The sequence below is a fragment of the Pelophylax lessonae genome (genome assembly GCF_965119305.1).
Source record: "Pelophylax lessonae genome assembly, chromosome: 1".
Lineage (NCBI taxonomy): Eukaryota > Metazoa > Chordata > Amphibia > Anura > Ranidae > Pelophylax > Pelophylax lessonae.
The window spans coordinates 139,637,485-139,656,531 of NC_138768.1; the positions used below are offsets into that span (position 1 = coordinate 139,637,485).

At 46.4% G+C, this 19,047-nt stretch overlaps 1 protein-coding gene across 1 annotated transcript in view; it reads right to left on the reverse strand.

Moving 5' to 3' along the window:
• Nucleotides 1–4,293: 4,293 nt before the first annotated feature.
• BDP1 (BDP1 general transcription factor IIIB subunit) overlaps nucleotides 4,294–19,047 on the reverse strand; it is a 219,527-nt gene continuing 204,773 nt past the window's right edge. Inside the window, exons 40-44 of the mRNA XM_082243266.1 lie at nucleotides 18,357–18,600; nucleotides 18,235–18,265; nucleotides 12,798–13,035; nucleotides 6,886–7,135; nucleotides 4,294–4,444 (exon numbers count right to left, since the gene is read on the reverse strand). Coding sequence (XP_082099392.1) covers nucleotides 4,319–4,444; nucleotides 6,886–7,135; nucleotides 12,798–13,035; nucleotides 18,235–18,265; nucleotides 18,357–18,600 — 889 coding nt within the window. The 3' untranslated portion in view covers nucleotides 4,294–4,318. The remainder of the gene's footprint in view (nucleotides 4,445–6,885; nucleotides 7,136–12,797; nucleotides 13,036–18,234; nucleotides 18,266–18,356; nucleotides 18,601–19,047) is intronic.

The following is a 19,047-nucleotide window of genomic DNA, read 5'->3' on the forward strand; positions in this document are numbered from 1 at the left end:
AAAGGAGACGAACAAGTACTACACAACTGAAGGTGAATTTTTAAGCAAACATTTAAGTTCACAATTTTACTAAACCTTAAATGCACAATTGGACCCCCAGTATAAAGAGATATTAAAGAATTGTATTTGACCATAGCAACCCATCTCCTTTTTACATTCCAATGGCATGAACGTGTCTTGATTGGTTGTCTGGATGTTATTTTGCTGATCACGTTAGGGAAATTGGTAGTTTGACAGCTGCAGTATTAATATTATGTAAACATTTTCACCTATATTGAAGAGCCACTTTAGCTGTCAGACGAGACCTTTGGGGACGAGTAGAAAATCCCTACAAAGGGAAGTTTACCAAGAACACAACTTTGTCAAGCTGATCCTTGTCAATACAATCTGCCAGAAAAGTACTATGCTAATGCAGCAACTATATAGCAAGACATCCTAGAATACTTTAGTTCCCTCAGGCAGCTTTCAGAGATAGATTGATTGATGAACCCTGTGGGGGAGATTTACTAAAACTGGTGCACACAGAATCTATTGCAGCTGTGCATAGTAACCAATCCATTTCTAACTTTAGCTTGTTCATTTAAGCTTTGACAATTAGTCTAGGTTCACACTAAGGTGGGTTTAAAATCACATGATTTCAAACTGGCATTTTCAATCCGACTTCAGGGGTGATTTGACAGACATCTGTGCGGGTTCCTGCACAGATGTCTATTGCAATCGCCCCCCAAATTCGCCAAAAGTAGTGCAGAAAATACTTTTGGGAATTGGTGCTGCGTCGTAAAGGTGGCGTCGCACTGATTCGGAACAGTGCCATTGCCGGCAATTGGCTCTGATTTGACATGTCAAATTGGGCCCAATGCGAACAATGGCTAAAACCTGGAAGATGATTGGTTAGGTTACTATGCACAGCTGCACCAGTTTTAGTAAATCTCCACCATAATGTCACTTCTGTGGTGATGGAACCATGGGAGATGCCACTACAGACATGTTTTTGAAAGTGGATGCATTACATCTATTCCAAAGCATGGTTTTACTATTTAAAGTGACTATGGCCTGAATTCAAACCTAAAGTGCCACTGAAAATACGACAATATTTACCTTTCCAGCCACTGATCTTCCGATTACTGAAGAGATGTTGCTGCCTAACAAATCTTCAGCATCAGACACTGGGTGTCTGATGCTGAAGCCTAGACTGCACACAAATTTTCTCAGCCAACAAAAATCAACTTCAAAAGTGATGTCATGTGCTGGTTTACTTTCCATGTGTTTTTTCTTCTCTGAGCATGCCCAGTCTTGCTCATCAGATTTTTGTCTGCCGAAATCTGTACTGACTGACAGAAAATCGGCCGTTGTGTTGATGGCCAACAAAAATTTTATAGCCTGCACACCAGATTTTGTCCCGCCAAAAAGTCGGAGTCGGTCGTCGAAAGCATCATACTAACAAGGCAAAAATGGGCCGATCGGACGTTGGCCGAAAATTCAAGACCAACTATCGACGCGTGTGAACGGGGCATGAATTGACCAGATGTGTGTGTAGGGAAAACCTAAAACAACGTGGATGTATACGTTTTATAGAGATGGAAAAATTATAAGACTCTTAAATGTGAAAAGAGTCCTCCTGTTATTTCTTTGGTCAACACCAATGATCATAGACAAGTTCTTTTCAAATTTGTGTCAATTACTTCCAAACTTACATAATTCTATATATTAAAAAAACACAAAGACCTTTCCAAAGTCAAACTGCAAAATAAAAATAAAATAATTTTAAGGAGGGGAAAGATGATGCACTGTGGAATTGACAAACCTGTTGAAGCATATCTGTATTCAGTGAACCCCTTCAGTATTCAGTTTTAACCCTGAACATTTCCTGTACAAGCCTATTCTGTCAGTGCCAAGACAGTGAGGTAAGAATTCCTACCTTCAAGCTCCATTGGGAATTCTACCAATATTCTCTCTCTGTATAGGCAGAATGGACACATGGCAGAACTATCCTACAAAAGAGATTCACAATGCTCGTTTCTGGGGTTAGCATATACTTGTCACCTTTTTCTACTCCTCATCACGAAACCTCATCAAACCCATTTGGCTGGGCAATTTAGTGCAAACTCTCCAATACATGTTTCCACATATTTGAAGTTTAATTAGCTTATATTTTGCCTTCTCTGGTTCCTCCTTTTTCCCCCCTCATTAACGTGGCAATTACATTTTGAATAAAACTTTTTTGTTTTCATTCTGTACGTCTCCATACAATACAGGCATATCAAGGCTGGAAGAAGGGGCAAACATAGCACCTGCACCATCACTCCTCACAAGAACTCTCAGTCCAGATGTAAGCAGTAGGCTGCCTCTGAGGAGGATATCAAAATGCCAGTCTGGGAGCTCCAGGGAAACTGCACTTGCACACAGACTGCCCGAGATATAGACTTAGATAATACTGAGTGCAAAAAATTTGAAAGCACTGAAATCCAATTAATGAAAGGGGTTGGCCAGAAGAGAGCTAGACAATTTGGGGTGTCCTCCAGCCAGGAAATGAGGTAGGTTCTGACTTTCTGCAGCTTCTAATGCACACTGTGCAAAACTGAAGGTAAGGTGGGAGTTCAGCCTTAACTGTTAAGTCTTGTGGTTAAAATTATAGCACAGGTGACATTCAAGTTCCAGCAACAATCCTTATGTTATAGGATTTCAGAACTGGCAAGAATAAAATCCAGTCATAGTTCACTATACTGTTGTATGCAATCTGGTAGCTTAATAGTTAAAAACGGAATTTTTGTAAAATTCCTTTCTCTGAGTCCTCCGACAGTCGCCGCCTCCTCTAAGTCATCACTATTGGGTATTGTCTTCCGCTCCGCAGGAGTAGCTACTCCTGCGGAGCGGAAGTCAATACCCAATAGTGATGACTTAGAGGAGGCGGCGACTGTCGGGAGGACGTAAGAGAAAACGGAATTTTTGTAAAATCTTACCTGTAAAATTCCTTTCTCTGAGTCCTCCGACAGTCGCCGCCTCCTCTAAGTCATCACTATTGGGTATTGACTTCTGCTCCGCAGGAGTAGCTACTCCTGCGGAGCGGAAGACAATACCCAATAGTGATGACTTAGAGGAGGCGGTGACTGTCGGAGGACAAAAGAGAAACAATAATTATACCTATTCAGATGTTAATAAATCACCTCCAGCATCTGAAGGCTGTCAGCCTTGCTAGTAAAATGCTTTATACGTCCATAAGTGCTAAAATTAAACTGCCAGTTTGTGCTCTTTAATTTTTCCTTCTCATTTTCCTTTTGAAAACACTGGCTTCCTGGTTGTCATGCAGAGCCTCTTGATTTATTTATTTTAAACCACGGACCAAAAAAGCATGCTTATAAGGACTTCTTTAATTCTTCCCCAATCTGCATACTTATTCATTGGGAGTGAACAAGGTTTATCATAACAGCCAGGAAACTAGAGTTTTTAAAAGGGGTTCTGCAGCTTAGTAAACAGGTTTATGTTAATTACAAAAGCAAAACTACAGTGAAATGTTGTGTATATGGGACTGCCTATTGCCATCTACAGAGAACTTTGGATAGACTATCATACGGCTTGGCCAACTGACTATTTATCTAATTCAAACAGATAAGGTATACTAGTTACAAGTATTAATTATTCCACATTCTGCTGAACATAATCAACTGAAGACGACTAGGGCTAGGTAGTATCCCCAAAGTAGAACTCCTAAACTCTGTGGATAGACAGCGCTCCATCAGTTAACAAACAAAGTCCTAGTGAGAATGCAGGGTATAAAGGCTGCTGGAAAAACCAGGGCCTGGTGAGCGGGAAGTGCTTAGCATGTGTTTAAAATACCTAACCAGCGCCCCCTTTTGCAGCCCAAGGTGAGGGCAGTCGGGTACACATAGAAAAAAAAAAAAAAAAAATGATATATATATTTTTAGGAAAACTCTACAAGAGATACCACAGGCAAGTTACTGTAAAACAAAACTGAAATCACTTTACAATATCCAGGTTGACTCCGTAGAAATCCATAGTACTTGTGTTCTGCGATCCATTGCACAGCAACATATAGAAACCTACAGCTCAAAAAGGAGCCAATAATTTAACTTTAAATAAATAAATATAACTTTTTCACATTCTTGGACTATACACAAAAGTTATAAAAGAGTTTCATGTTTCATCTAGAATTAATGCATTGTTTTTTCTATGTAAAATGTACATTAGTAACAAGGCACATAAAGCTATACTGTACATACAAAAATAAAAATAATGAAATGGTGGCATTGTATGCAATAGTAAAAAAAAAAAAAAATTGAGGAAACATTTATTAGCTCCATTATTCATCAACTTCCATGAAAATATCACTGAAAAAGTACTCGGACACTGTAGCAGCATCTTCTTCTGTGGCAAGCTCCTGTGATTTGGGGGACTCCTGAGTTATGGTGTCCAGATTCTCAGAAACCTTAAAAGTAAAAACAAAAACTGATTTACTTAAATACATAGCTTAACTTTTTCAAATTTAAATTCACTATTACATATGCACAGATGTGCTTTCTACTTGGCACATACTTGTTCTATGCTACGCAATACACATCTAAGGGTCTTCGCAGTCTAAAGATTTAAAAGAGGTGTGTGCTTTTCCATGCAGGACAAGGTAACACGTTCACTTGTGTGGCGCTCCCCTGAATTTACTTTATGTTTCTTTGCTTCCCTGAAGCACTGTTGACTGCTGAGAGCAGAGAGAACTACCCATTATTTCCAGGTATTGGGATCACAAGACTCTCTCTCCCTGACTATGCCTTGGGGACTGACTTTAAAGTAAACTTGTTGCTTTGCCTCATGGAGGATCACATCAGTTCCACTTTAATGGAGAAGTACAGCCAAAGCTCTTTTGGCTGTACTTCTCCTGTGGATCACAGCAGTGCAGTTAGTTCTGCACTCCTGTGACCCGTATTCTGCAAACGGGCTGAATCCAGCTGTCGGCTGACGTCAAAGAGCAGATCCAGGCTCAGGCAAGATCGTGACAATGTAGCTGGGATGTGCCCACATGCATCGACCCCCACCCGGCTCAGCCTCTCAATGACACGATGAGAGTTGGAGCGGCTGCCCGTGCCCCTACCACAGCCCAGTGCTCCAGGTGAGCGCTGGGGAGAGAGCAGAGCAGACAGCGGTGATTGACAGACACCAGCTCTCTGCTCACGAAGCTCTGAGAACCGAGCGATCTGCGGTGTTTGATTGCTCAGTTCTCAGTGTAAGAGCAAGCGGGGGACAGATGCTGCATCCAGTTAGGGAAGTATGATAAACAAAAAAAAAACAAAAAACAAATCCCATACTTTTTACCTTTATATAAAATGCCAGTTGTTGCAATATTTTTTGTCACATATTTGCACAGCAGGCTTTTTTTTTTTTTTTTAGAAAAAATATATTTAACTGCATTTAAAAAACTGAACAGTAAAGTTAGCCCAATTTTTTTGTATATTGTAAAAGATGATGTCACGCCAAGTAAATAGATACTTATCAAGTTACAGTTTAAAATTGCGCACACTCGTGGAATGGGGACAAATTACAGTACTTAGAAATCTCTATAGACGATGCTTTAAAAAATTTTAACGGTTACCGGTTTAGAGTTACAGAGGAGGTCTTTTTCCAGAATTATTGCTCTTGCGATCGGGGCGATACCTCACGTGTGGTTGGAACACCGTTTTCATTTGCGGGTGCGACTTACATATGGGTTTATTTCCGTGTGAAAGCGTTGGGGGGCGCTTTAAAATGTTTTATTTTTTTTTCTATTTATTTTATTACATTTTTTTATTTTTAGCACTGTTTTTAAATCTGATCACTTTTATTGCTGTCACAAGCCTTGGGACAGTAATAGGCAGTAACAGGTACTCTTTATGGACCATCTTATTGGATTCTAAAAGACCCCAGGCCCCTACACTGCACTGCAAAATTGGCATTTTTGAATACTGACAGTTTTATAAAATCGACACCGTTAGCAGGCAAGTAAACTAGAAGTGAGGTTGTGACGTTACTACATCGGAGACCCTATGAAAGCTGAATCTGGCTTTGTTTGGGACTCCAACCAGCCAGCGGACGTGCTGGTTGATGCTCGGGACCCAGCAGACCCACAGAAAGCAGCGGGAGGGGGAGTCTACAGCAGCATTATTATTTTAGCATAGGACAACAGAGGGACTTCCTCTCCCCTCATCTCCATAATATGAAGAGGTAACCTGGGCAAGGCTGAAAAGACTACATGGTATAACACTGCAGAGTACACAGGATAGCCCTGGATTGCTTGCAGGATCAAGAGATTTTTGCACTTCGCAAACAGATATAGCAAATTCCTTTTTAGTGATATTTTTAAAATGGTTGTAAGCATCAGACATGAAATATGAACAAAGCATATCCCTCTAGTGTACTTGTCTTAATTAAGAGAACTAAGTATAATTTCTGTCTGCTGTTTCATTCCTTTGCTATCAGCATGAATAACTTCTGAAAAGTTTTCCTGACACCAAGATAAAAAAAGGTGACAGGGAAAGGACCTCCAGCCTCAGCTCTGTTCCTGTGTGAAGGGGGTGTGTCCCTTCCCTCCAATCATCTCTCAGAGCTCTCCTCACTTAGCTCTGCAGTGGGTAATTTTAGCACTCTGCCCCCTTTTTTCTAAACTCTTGGACAAGCTTATAACTTCAGCACTATGAATGGATGTAGAGAAGAGAAGACTGCAGATAGATAACTTATGTAGGAGGATTCATTTCATATCTGTGTATCACCTGGGGATAGTCCCTTCACTGGGTATATGTAAGGGTTTACAACCACTTTTACCAAACCAAAAGGAGCAAATAAGAGAAGCTAATTGTTTATATACACTTTAATGTTCTGGTGGACAAAATCTTATCAACTTACTTGACTAGTACAGGGGGTGGTCTCCGTATTTTCTGGAGTTGGTGTTACAGCAGAAGATGAAGACTGACAAGGCACTTCATTGCTCAGGGCATTTTGATGGATCCTAGTAGGACTGTGCTCCTCTGGCTCCTGGACCCTGGCCTTTTTAGACTTTGGTTTTGATGAATTTTTGTTACTGATCGCTTTTGTTTTTTTAGATTGCTTTTCTTTGCAGACCAAAGATAAAAAGCCAAGAGGTTTTTTTCCGGGCCTGAGGAAACAGGAACAATAAATCAATATGTAAAATAATAGCTATAGTCAAAGCTACTGACCAATACATTTAATCATTTAATCTGTCCAATGTTTCTGATTTAGTTTTGAAAGCATTTTAAAACCGAACTTCAGAGGTTTTCGCTTTTAAAAAAATTCCCTTGAGTACTAACCCCTACATTACAAGGAATAAATGCTTAAGATAAGTTTGAGGGTTAAAACAAGGGTGTATCTTATTTCTCACTATGGCAAGCCTAATGCCTAGTACATAGGATCAGATGAAAAATACCACTTTCAAAGCGATCGTACGATAATATGTTTGTTAGTACACAGCTTTCGAGAGCTGATCATGACAATCTATCGGAATTTTTCCAAAGGGACAAACACAAAAAAATTCTTGCATAATAAAAGAAGGTACGATTTTCGTATAATCAGTTCAGTATTTGTCCGAAAACAATCAGAAAAGCAAGACCACGCATGTTTGGAATTGAAGGAATACATTAAAATACAAGAAATTACATCACTTCCAAAGTTGTATTCTGTTGTATGAGAATTTTTTTAAGTTCAGTAACTTCATTTTTCGATACGAGATTAGCATGCAAAAAAAAAAAAAAAAAATGATTGGTCCGATATTCTCATAGTGTGTACGAAGCTTTACACTACTCTGAGGGAGTAGTCCCTCAATGCCTCTTCCTTTCAGTGCTCGGGCTATTGTGGTCTCACTTGGATCAGCAATCCAGTATTGCATACGAGGACAGTGAGGGCCTGCTCACAACTCACAGCCTTGGGTGAGAGGCATGCAAGCTGCCCAAGGAGCAAGTAACAGAGTAAGTAATACAGCCTGTTCCTCTGCCAAACTGCAACCCTTTGCTTGGCTTTAGGCACCCCTGGGGCACAGTTTCTCCCACTGATACCAAAAATGAGGCACCAATACTGTCACTGACACCAACAGTGGGGCACTATTCCTCTCACTAAAACCAAAGATGGGGCACTATTCTTCCTGCTCCTACTAATCACAGCCACTATGCAACCTTATTACTTCCACCAACCACCAAGCCTGAAACATTGTCCATGATGCTGGGGTATTTGTTACTCTCCCTGGCCACAGTCCAGCCCCCATAAATTTGAAGGACAGTAAACTGGACCATTGTTTAGAAAGTTTGGACACCCCTGATTTACCCCTAGAAAACTAAGAAGCAGTTAAATCTAAATTCTAAAGTTCATCTTTATTTTTGCGGATTTTTTTTTTTTAACCACCTCCCGCCTGCCATATAGTCAAACGTCGGCGGGCAGGATACACCTGTTCTAGGACAACATCATATGACGTTGCCCCAGTCTCACCGCTCTCGCGGCTCTTTCCCCATGTGATCAGCTGTGTACAATTACAGCTGATTATAGGTAGTACTGGAAGTGCCGGTAATAGGCTCTCCTCGCCTCACACTGACACACTGAGTGTGAGGAAAGGAGAGCCGATTAGTGGCATTTCCTCACAGGGAAGACCTATACAGGTAATCAGAGCACTGATCATTAACAGCAGCCCCAGCAGTATTGCCAATTTGTGCCCATCAGTGATGACAGTCAGTGCAGCCTAACAGCGCCCATCCGTGCAGCCTAACAGCGCCCATCCGTGCAGCCCAACAGCGCCCATCCGTGCAGCCCAACAGCGCCCATCCGTGCAGCCCAACAGCGCCCATCCGTGCAGCCCAACAGCGCCCATCCGTGCAGCCCAACAGCGCCCATCCGTGCAGCCCAACAGCGCCCATCCGTGCAGCCCAACAGCGCCCATCCGTGCAGCCCAACAGCGCCCATCCGTGCAGCCCAACAGCGCCCATCCGTGCAGCCCAACAGCGCCCATCCGTGCAGCCCAACAGCGCCCATCCGTGCAGCCCAACAGCGCCCATCCGTGCAGCCCAACAGCGCCCATCCGTGCAGCCCAACAGCGCCCATCCGTGCAGCCCAACAGCGCCCATCCGTGCAGCCCAACAGCGCCCATCCGTGCAGCCCAACAGCGCCCATCCGTGCAGCCCAACAGCGCCCATCCGTGCAGACCAACAGCGCCCATCCGTGCAGACCAACAGCGCCCATCCGTGCAGACCAACAGCGCCCATCCGTGCAGACCAACAGCGCCCATCCGTGCAGACCAACAGCGCCCATCCGTGCAGACCAACAGCGCCCATCCGTGCAGACCAACAGCGCCCATCCGTGCAGACCAACAGCGCCCATCCGTGCAGACCAACAGCGCCCATCCGTGCAGACCAACAGCGCCCATCCGTGCAGACCAACAGCGCCCATCCGTGCAGACCAACAGCGCCCATCCGTGCAGACCAGCAGCGCCCATCCGTGCAGCCCATCAGCGCCCATCCGTGCAGACCAACAGCGCCCATCCGTGCAGCCCATCAGCGCCCATCCGTGCAGCCCATCAGCGCCCATCCGTGCAGCCCATCAGCGCCCATCCGTGCAGCCCATCAGCGCCCATCCGTGCAGCCCATCAGCGCCCATCCGTGCAGCCCATCAGCGCCCATCCGTGCAGCCCATCAGCGCCCATCCGTGCAGCCCATCAGCGCCCATCAGTGCAGCCCATCAGCGCCCATCAGTGCAGCCCATCAGCGCCCATCAGTGCAGCCCATCAGCGCCCATCAGTGCAGCCCATCAGTGCAGCCCATCAGCGCCCATCCGTGCAGCCCAACAGCGCCCATCCGTGCAGCCCAACAGCGCCCATCCGTGCAGCCCAACAGCGCCCATCCGTGCAGCCCATCAGCGCCCATCCGTGCAGCCCATCAGCGCCCATCCGTGCAGCCCATCAGCGCCCATCCGTGCAGCCCATCAGCGCCCATCCGTGCAGCCCATCAGCGCCCATCAGTGAAGCCCATCAGCGCCCATCAGTGAAGCCCATCAGCGCCCATCAGTGCAGCCCATCAGCGCCCATCAGTGCAGCCCATCAGCGCCCATCAGTGAAGCCCATCAGCGCCCATCAGTGCAGCCCATCAGCGCCCATCAGTGCAGCCCATCAGCGCCCATCAGTGCAGCCCATCAGCGCCCATCAGTGCAGCCCATCAGCGCCCATGAGTGCAGCCCATCAGCGCCCATGAGTGCAGCCCATCAGCGCCCATGAGTGCAGCCCATCAGCGCCCATGAGTGCAGCCCATCAGCGCCCATGAGTGCAGCCCATCAGCGCCCATGAGTGCAGCCCATCAGCGCCCATGAGTGCAGCCCATCAGCGCCCATGAGTGCAGCCCATCAGCGCCCATGAGTGCAGCCCATCAGCGCCCATCCCTGCAGCCCATCAGCGCCCATCCCTGCAGCCTATCAGCGCCCATCCCTGCAGCCTATCAGCGCCCATCCCTGCAGCCTATCAGCGCCCATCCCTGCAGCCTATCAGCGCCCATCCCTGCAGCCTATCAGCGCCCATCCCTGCAGCCTATCAGCGCCCATCCCTGCAGCCTATCAGCGCCCATCCCTGCAGCCTATCAGCGCCCATCCCTGCAGCCTATCAGCGCCCATCCCTGCAGCCTATCAGCGCCCATCCCTGCAGCCTATCAGCGCCCATCCCTGCAGCCTATCAGCGCCCATCCCTGCAGCCTATCAGCGCCCATCCCTGCAGCCTATCAGCGCCCATCCCTGCAGCCTATCAGCGCCCATCCCTGCAGCCTATCAGCGCCCATCCCTGCAGCCTATCAGCGCCCATCCCTGCAGCCTATCAGCGCCCATCCCTGCAGCCTATCAGCGCCCATCCCTGCAGCCTATCAGCGCCCATCCGTGCAGACCAACAGCGCCCATCCGTGCAGCCCATCAGCGCCCATCCGTGCAGACCAACAGCGCCCATCCGTGCAGCCCATCAGCGCCCATCCGTGCAGCCCATCAGCGCCCATCCGTGCAGCCCATCAGCGCCCATCCGTGCAGCCCATCAGCGCCCATCCGTGCAGCCCATCAGCGCCCATCCGTGCAGCCCATCAGCGCCCATCCGTGCAGCCCATCAGCGCCCATCAGTGCAGCCCATCAGCGCCCATCAGTGCAGCCCATCAGTGCAGCCCATCAGCGCCCATCAGTGCAGCCCATCAGCGCCCATCCGTGCAGCCCAACAGCGCCCATCCGTGCAGCCCAACAGCGCCCATCCGTGCAGCCCATCAGCGCCCATCCGTGCAGCCCATCAGCGCCCATCCGTGCAGCCCATCAGCGCCCATCCGTGCAGCCCATCAGCGCCCATCCGTGCAGCCCATCAGCGCCCATCCGTGCAGCCCATCAGCGCCCATCCGTGCAGCCCATCAGCGCCCATCCGTGCAGCCCATCAGCGCCCATCCGTGCAGCCCATCAGCGCCCATCCGTGCAGCCCATCAGCGCCCATCCGTGCAGCCCATCAGCGCCCATCCGTGCAGCCCATCAGCGCCCATCAGCGCCCATCAGTGCAGCCCATCAGCGCCCATCAGTGCAGCCCATCAGCGCCCATCAGTGCAGCCCATCAGCGCCCATCAGTGCAGCCCATCAGCGCCCATCAGTGCAGCCCATCAGCGCCCATCAGTGCAGCCCATCAGCGCCCATCAGTGCAGCCCATCAGCGCCCATCAGTGCAGCCCATCAGCGCCCATGAGTGCAGCCCATCAGCGCCCATGAGTGCAGCCCATCAGCGCCCATGAGTGCAGCCCATCAGCGCCCATGAGTGCAGCCCATCAGCGCCCATGAGTGCAGCCCATCAGCGCCCATGAGTGCAGCCCATCAGCGCCCATGAGTGCAGCCCATCAGCGCCCATGAGTGCAGCCCATCCCTGCAGCCTATCAGCGCCCATCCCTGCAGCCTATCAGCGCCCATCCCTGCAGCCTATCAGCGCCCATCCCTGCAGCCTATCAGCGCCCATCCCTGCAGCCTATCAGCGCCCATCCCTGCAGCCTATCAGCGCCCATCCCTGCAGCCTATCAGCGCCCATCCCTGCAGCCTATCAGCGCCCATCCCTGCAGCCTATCAGCGCCCATCCCTGCAGCCTATCAGCGCCCATCCCTGCAGCCTATCAGCGCCCATCCCTGCAGCCTATCAGCGCCCATCCCTGCAGCCTATCAGCGCCCATCCCTGCAGCCTATCAGCGCCCATCCCTGCAGCCTATCAGCGCCCATCCCTGCAGCCTATCAGCGCCCATCCCTGCAGCCTATCAGCGCCCATCCCTGCAGCCTATCAGCGCCCATCCATGCAGCCTATCAGCGTCCATCCATGCAGCCTATCAGCGCCCATCCATGCAGCCTATCAGCGCCCATCCATGCAGCCTATCAGCGCCCATCCATGCAGCCTATCAGCGCCCATCCATGCAGCAGAAAAATTACTTATTTACGAAAAAATGTTTCCCCATTTTGTTTAGCAAAAAAATAAAAAACCCAGTGGTGATTAAATATCACCAAAAGAAAGCTCTATTTGTGTAAAAACAATAAAAATGTTAATTTGGGTACAGCGTTGCATGACCGGGCAGTTGTCAATCAAAGTGCGACAGCGCTGAAAGCTGACAATTGGCCTGGGCTGGAAGGCAGTAAAAGTGCCCAGTTTAAAACAGTTAATAATGCCAAAAATACCTATAAACATCTTAGCACAAAATACACATCATTCTGTCTTTTCAGTCACAAACTTCCTAATAAATACTACATATTACTGACAGCGGAGTGTGAATATTACATACGCCACATTCACCTTTTAGGTATTCTAGAAGATGATGATGAAGGTAAAACACTACTTGGTGAATCAGAACTGGTAGATGTAGGATTCTCTATATTTGCCACTGTGCAAAAACTTGTACTACTATCAACAGAACATTCCGGCACCATTTCCCCCTCTGGGGAGGATACGGCTATATCCATAGAGATCTGATGGGGTTCTTCAGTCTTGATCTCAGCAGGCATAATGCAGGTCTCATTTTCTTCAAAGGCTGCTAAAACAAAACATCACAAGTAAGTTGATGGTAACTTTAAACCTTTACAGCGCTATAACCCTACAGCATTAACACAAAAACAGGTCTTGTTAAACGGAAACTATAATTGTTCTTTTAAAACATTTGTTTTTTTTTTAATTTGTGCTCCTGTTTTATGTATATTTTTTACACTATAAACAAACAGTCTTCCGGAGGGTTGTGGGAACAACTGCTTTAAACTAATTTATCTGCATATGTAAATTTTAATTTCAGCTAATGAGCTCTGAAAAAATAGATTTTAGACTTACCAACAAAATCAAGATCTAGGGGAGGGGGATTTACTAAAACTGCAGCAAACCGAATCTGGAACAGCTGTGCATAGCAACAAATCAGCTTTTAACTTCATTTTGTTCAGTTAAAGTGATTGTAAACAATCACACGTAAAACAACCCATTCAGTTTAAAATGGAAACGAAACGCAAACATTTGTGTATTGTTATAATAAAAAAAAAAACAAATACCTTTCCACTCTTTTTTATAAGTGATTAGGTTCTCAGCTGCACAAAAACAAGGGGGAGGAGAAGCAACAGTGGACTGAACTTCCCAGTGAATTGCTGTGCAGGGGAGGCGTGTCAAGACAAGTACGATCATTACACGAGAGCAGCCTGAATTCCCAGCATAGCTAGAGAAATTACCACATTGTGCTCCTCAGCCTAGTGTGGTCAGTTTTTAAAAGGAAAGCAGGGGGACTAGAAGGAATGGAGGAAGGAAGGATTAGCTGCCTTCCTGGCTGCTATAGCCAGGGAATGACAGACCTGAAACCAGAAAAACCTCGCCCGGCACTTCTCACTAAAGTTAAAGTGATCAAGAGGCTGTAGAGCCTCCTAGATCACTTTTGCTAAATAGCAGACCACTGGCTGTAAAAAAAATGATAACAAGCTCATGGTTGTGGCACTGCAGGCATGAGATTGTTATACCAATTGCAGCCAAGTTGTTTTTGTACATTTGATGGTCAGCAAGTGATTACCAAGGGCTATATGCAACTACCTCAAAGTGACTGGAGACTGGTAAAGAAGAAAGGTTGCAGAGACGCCTCCCACTCCCAGCAAGCCTCACTTTTGTAGCAAGTATTATGGGGATCATATAGAATAGAGGGGAAGGACTTGTGCCCTGTGAAGTACTCCAAGAATTAGATTTTATTTTTAAGTCAACAATTCAAATTCCTTAGTCGTACAGTACAGGATCTTTAGTCTTTGATCATCGAACGTCCAAGAGCAGTCCAGATGAGGAGTGGGCAACACAGAAAACACGTTACCAGGTCCACATAAAAGGACAAGAAAGGCTCAACAAAACTCAGAACCTTATGCCCAAAACTAACATCAGAGAAGGCCTGAATATCCACCTGGCAAAAATATAATTAACAAGCATGAACTATAGATTAGGTGGCAGCCTTGTAAGTCTTAGAAACAGAAGCCTAGTTCTGAAAAGCCTGTGAAGCACTATTGCAGCTGAGAGAACACAGTCTAACATGGGAGGAAGGAACACTTTTTTCAGTCAGAGACAACTTTGGGCAGGAATGATGGACAGGGACAGAGAACCACTTTATCCCTATGGACCACCAAATAGGGACTGCGACAAGATAATGCCGCCAATTCCGATACCCTGCGGGCCGAGGTAATAGCCACCTGATCACCTTCGAGGATAATGTAGACAAGGGAATCTCCCAATATTCTCAAATGGAGGTTTCTGGAGAACCAAAAGCACTAAATTAAAATCCCATGGCAGGTGGAGCCACATGTCGAACCCCCTGAATGAAAGTACGAACGAAAGAGTGCGTGGCTAGGGGTCGCTGAAAAAAGATTGCCAAGGCAGACACCTGGCCCTTGTTGGTACTCAAGGCCAACTTCTGATCAAGAAGATGGCCTTGAGTATGATGAAAAAAGGTTAAGATCCAAGCCATAGAAAAGGATCGAGGTTGAGCGCCAACTGACTCACACCAAGAAATGTATGCTTTCAACGTACAATGGTATATCTTGCTGGAATACGACTTCCTTACCTTCGCCATAGCAGGGATCACTGATCCAGACAAACCTCTATCCCTCAGTACCTGGCTTTCAATACATAAGCCATTAAAACCAGTGACTGTAAAGCAGGATGGTAGATTAGCACTTGGGACAACTGGCATTCTCTGACGGTCACCAGGATGATTGGAAGATCCTCGCTCTTGATTCCTCACAGGAGCTACGGAAGAAGCCTGAGCAGAGGATGATACCGGCCTTACCGTGGCCCTTGGAAGCCTGTGGCGTCTGCCAGAGGAACCCATGATCTTGCCACGAACTTCGCTATCCTCCTGTGGAGCAGGACCTACTAAAGGAGCTGCATGTAGGGCTGTGCAAACAGAACTGTCTTGAAGGTGGATAACACCAGACTCCGAACCTGTGTGCAAATCGGGAGAGAGAACTATCTGTGTGACAGCAGCCGGAGAATCACGGCCTGTGGTTCCTGAAGTTTGACCACCCTGGTCCGAATTGGAATCAGACCTAGGTAATTCAATTCCCTGGACAGGGATGGGGGAACCTTAGGTAATTTGGACATAACCTGCACCCTTACAGGAATTAAATCCGCACAAGGAGACCCAGGATATAAAAAACCTGAAAAGAACAAACTTGGTCCACCTTTCTGGGTACTCCCGATAGAAACAATATGTGGACCTCCTTGATGCTCACAAATGAGGTCCACAAAAAGATGTAAGAAAGGAGAAAAAATTGCTAGGACCAGAGATCCCAGCCGGGAGCCTAGGTCCTTACTCCATAATAGACAGATTAAAACTGATTACTTGGAGCAGAGAGAGGGGTTATATACCAAGGACAGCCCATGGGCATAGCCAGGTGTTTTTTGTTCTGGAGGAGGCAGACAACCCACTAGTTTGGATTTATGGAGCGCTGTGTCCGTCGATAAACAAAAGAGAAAAGACCTGGTCAATTAAGGTCCAGGATAAAACGAATACCCCCAGTTGCTTTTTTTTGGTACATGGTGGGACAAACATATTTTTAATGTGCTTGTGCACTTTAGATTGTTTTTCAAGAAGCTTTAATACAGGATACTGAATAATATTAGTTTACATTTTGGATTGGTGGATTCCGAGCTGGAGGCAAAAAGTGGGTCTTTAGAGCCCTGAAGAAGAGGGCTTGACCCTCAAAACAATAAGCCATTATGGACGCTTTGAGGTCTTCCCATGCCATCAGATGAACACTCTGGGCCCTACAGGCGGTTTTATTTGCATGTTTATTACGCTTGTGCTTGTCTTGCGTTGTATGCATAATACTGGTTATATTCATAAAAAAAAAATTGTATTATGATAATGTGCTAGGTTGGTGTGTCCTCACTTTGTCGTCGTTGTTTTCCAGTTTGCTGTTGAACCTGAAGGCAAGTAAATCCACAGCTGATGCCCCCACCTATAACACAGATCCAAAAACAACTCTAGCTGTAGGGATCATTTGGTAAATCAGTCAGGGCAGGGACACAAATTGGTAGTGCAGGAGTCCCAAAGCAAAGCTTAGGGATTGATGTACTAGAAAGGTGGGGGACAAGCTTAGAAAGAATCCTTGATGTCCACAGAAGCCAGAAAGTATCTCTGGTGAAGAGAGGCAATAACAGATTTGTTAGAGTCCATGTTGATTTATTTTTTTTACTCAAATGAGGACATTCAGAACTCTGGGATGTAGAATATTGCAAATGCCCCCTGTTGGACCAGGAAATAGTGAACATTTCAGGAAGGTTGGAGGAGAGAAACTGAGGAGGGGTAGAGTGCGAAACTCCAGTTTGCAGCCATAGGATATAGCACCTTCTGCACCAAGCAAGATGCGAGACGCAAGTTTTGCGGAGTCCGCAAAAGGTTAACAAATGCCCCGCCCCTAATCTGGAAGGTGCGGGCACACCTTCATGCAGAGGAAAGCTTGTCTGATGATTTGGCAGACTGAGTGCCTTTGTAGGTGCAAGGGAATCAAGTGTGGGGTTTTAAGAGATTTAAAGCTGTCAAAATATAATTTTGCAAACTAAGGTCACAGCCACAATTAGATTAAGGTCAGGACCTACCCAAGAGATCAAAGCTCTAGAAAGGGCACTTAACGTTTGGTTTCCTAAAGACGGGAGCGTCCTATACCAAAATAGTAAGTGCCTTATTAAAGGATAAGCTCGCTTTTTAGAAAAAACGTAATAAATGCACATTTTATTGCAAGTAAAAAAAAATGTATTTATTATTGTTTTTTTTTTTTTTTTTTGGAGCCTGTATAGCATGGTATCAGGACAATATCCCCCAGACATTATCCCCCGGGCAATATCCCCCCGGAAAACATCCCCCTGGACATAATCCCCCCGGGACAACATCCCCCAGGACACTATCCCCCCGGAAAACATCCCCCTGGACATAGGGTTAGGGTTACAGGGGGTATATTGTCTAGGGGGATATTGTCCTAGAATCGTATAGCATTGCACCAGTGATTAGCAGATAAAATCTGCCAGGAAGAGTGAATAAACTGAATAAAGAGAGAAAGGCTGCCGAACATTGTAGTTTTCCATTCACAAAACACTGTAAATGAGTGACGCGGTGGGGCGGGTGGAGCCCCACTTAGCCACGTTTTTTTTTTTTTTTTTTATTGTGATAGCTAGCAGAAGATTCCTGCTAACTGTCAGATCGGGAAGGTGAGGGGCATGTCCGTCTGTAACATGTTACACCCTGAATATGGGTCTAACATGCTACGAAAGGTGAACTTATCCTTTAAGGCAGAACACTGCCCGCCACCTTTTACCAGAACAGAGTCTGGCATCTAACATTAAACCCAGTGCCCAAGGGTAACTTCCAGGTTAACCCAGCAATGTCCAGTCCATCGGTGTCCGGATATGCCACTCTAAAAACCAGGCTGAGGACGGCTATGCCAGGAAGCTGCAAATCAAAGATACAAGCTCTAACTGTGATACAGACAAGAACTAAAGAAAATGTCAAACCTCCAAAGACACTAGCAACAAAATTTGAAGCGTGCTGGTTGCAAGGGCTGGCCTACACTGGCAGCAGTATAACCAGGTTTAATACATCCCTAATCCCTCAATGGATGAGAAAGAAATGCTTAAACATAAAACACGGACAGCAGTCAGTCTTATTGATACACAAATTATTTCTGCCTGTAAAGAATATTTCAAATACATACGTATTGTGTATATTTACCTGTGGTGTTGGTTGTGTGTTCCTCTCCCTGCTTTGAGGGGGGAAAAAAAATAACACATTTTAAAAATAGAATAGTGTTTTTGCAAGACACTAGAAATAGGGAGAACAGAATTGCAGTTTACCTCTGAACTGGTACACAGCAAAGCTTTTATGCAAGGTTGCGGCTGGTCATTTTCACTTGAAATACTGGCACTTCTCTTTCTAGAAGATGGACTCCGTTCTAACTTGGCCTCTCCCTGTCCAGATGGACAGGACACAGAAGATGATGGCTCTGATAATCCAGATGGACAGGACACAGAAGATGGTGGCTCTGATAATCCAGATGGACAGGACACAGAAGATAATGGCTCTGATAATGCAGCAGTTCTGTACAAAACAGGTATTTAACAAAAAAAAACAAAACAAAACAATGTTAATAACTGGACCCTAACACAATTTACTATCAACTGAATATTTACACCCATGCATTCTATGCATTAAGATAAAAAGCCTTTTGGTATACTTACCTGAGCCCCATCTCGATCCAGCAATGTTACAGGAGTGTCTCGGCTGCCCAAGACTCCCCCTCCTCATTGGCTAAGATGGCAGCACGGTACCATTGGTTCCCAACTGCTGTCAATCCAATTCAGTGAGCCAATGCGGAGGGGGGGCGGGGATAGCTGGGTCGCGGCTCCATGTCTGAATGGAGCCACAGCTGCTTGCTGTGGGGGTGTAACGTTAGAATTTAATACCTCGTTAGATTTCCATACCCTCGTCACTTCCTGTCCGAAACAGTTGAGCAGCGTAACAGTGCGCATGCTCAGACCCCCGAAA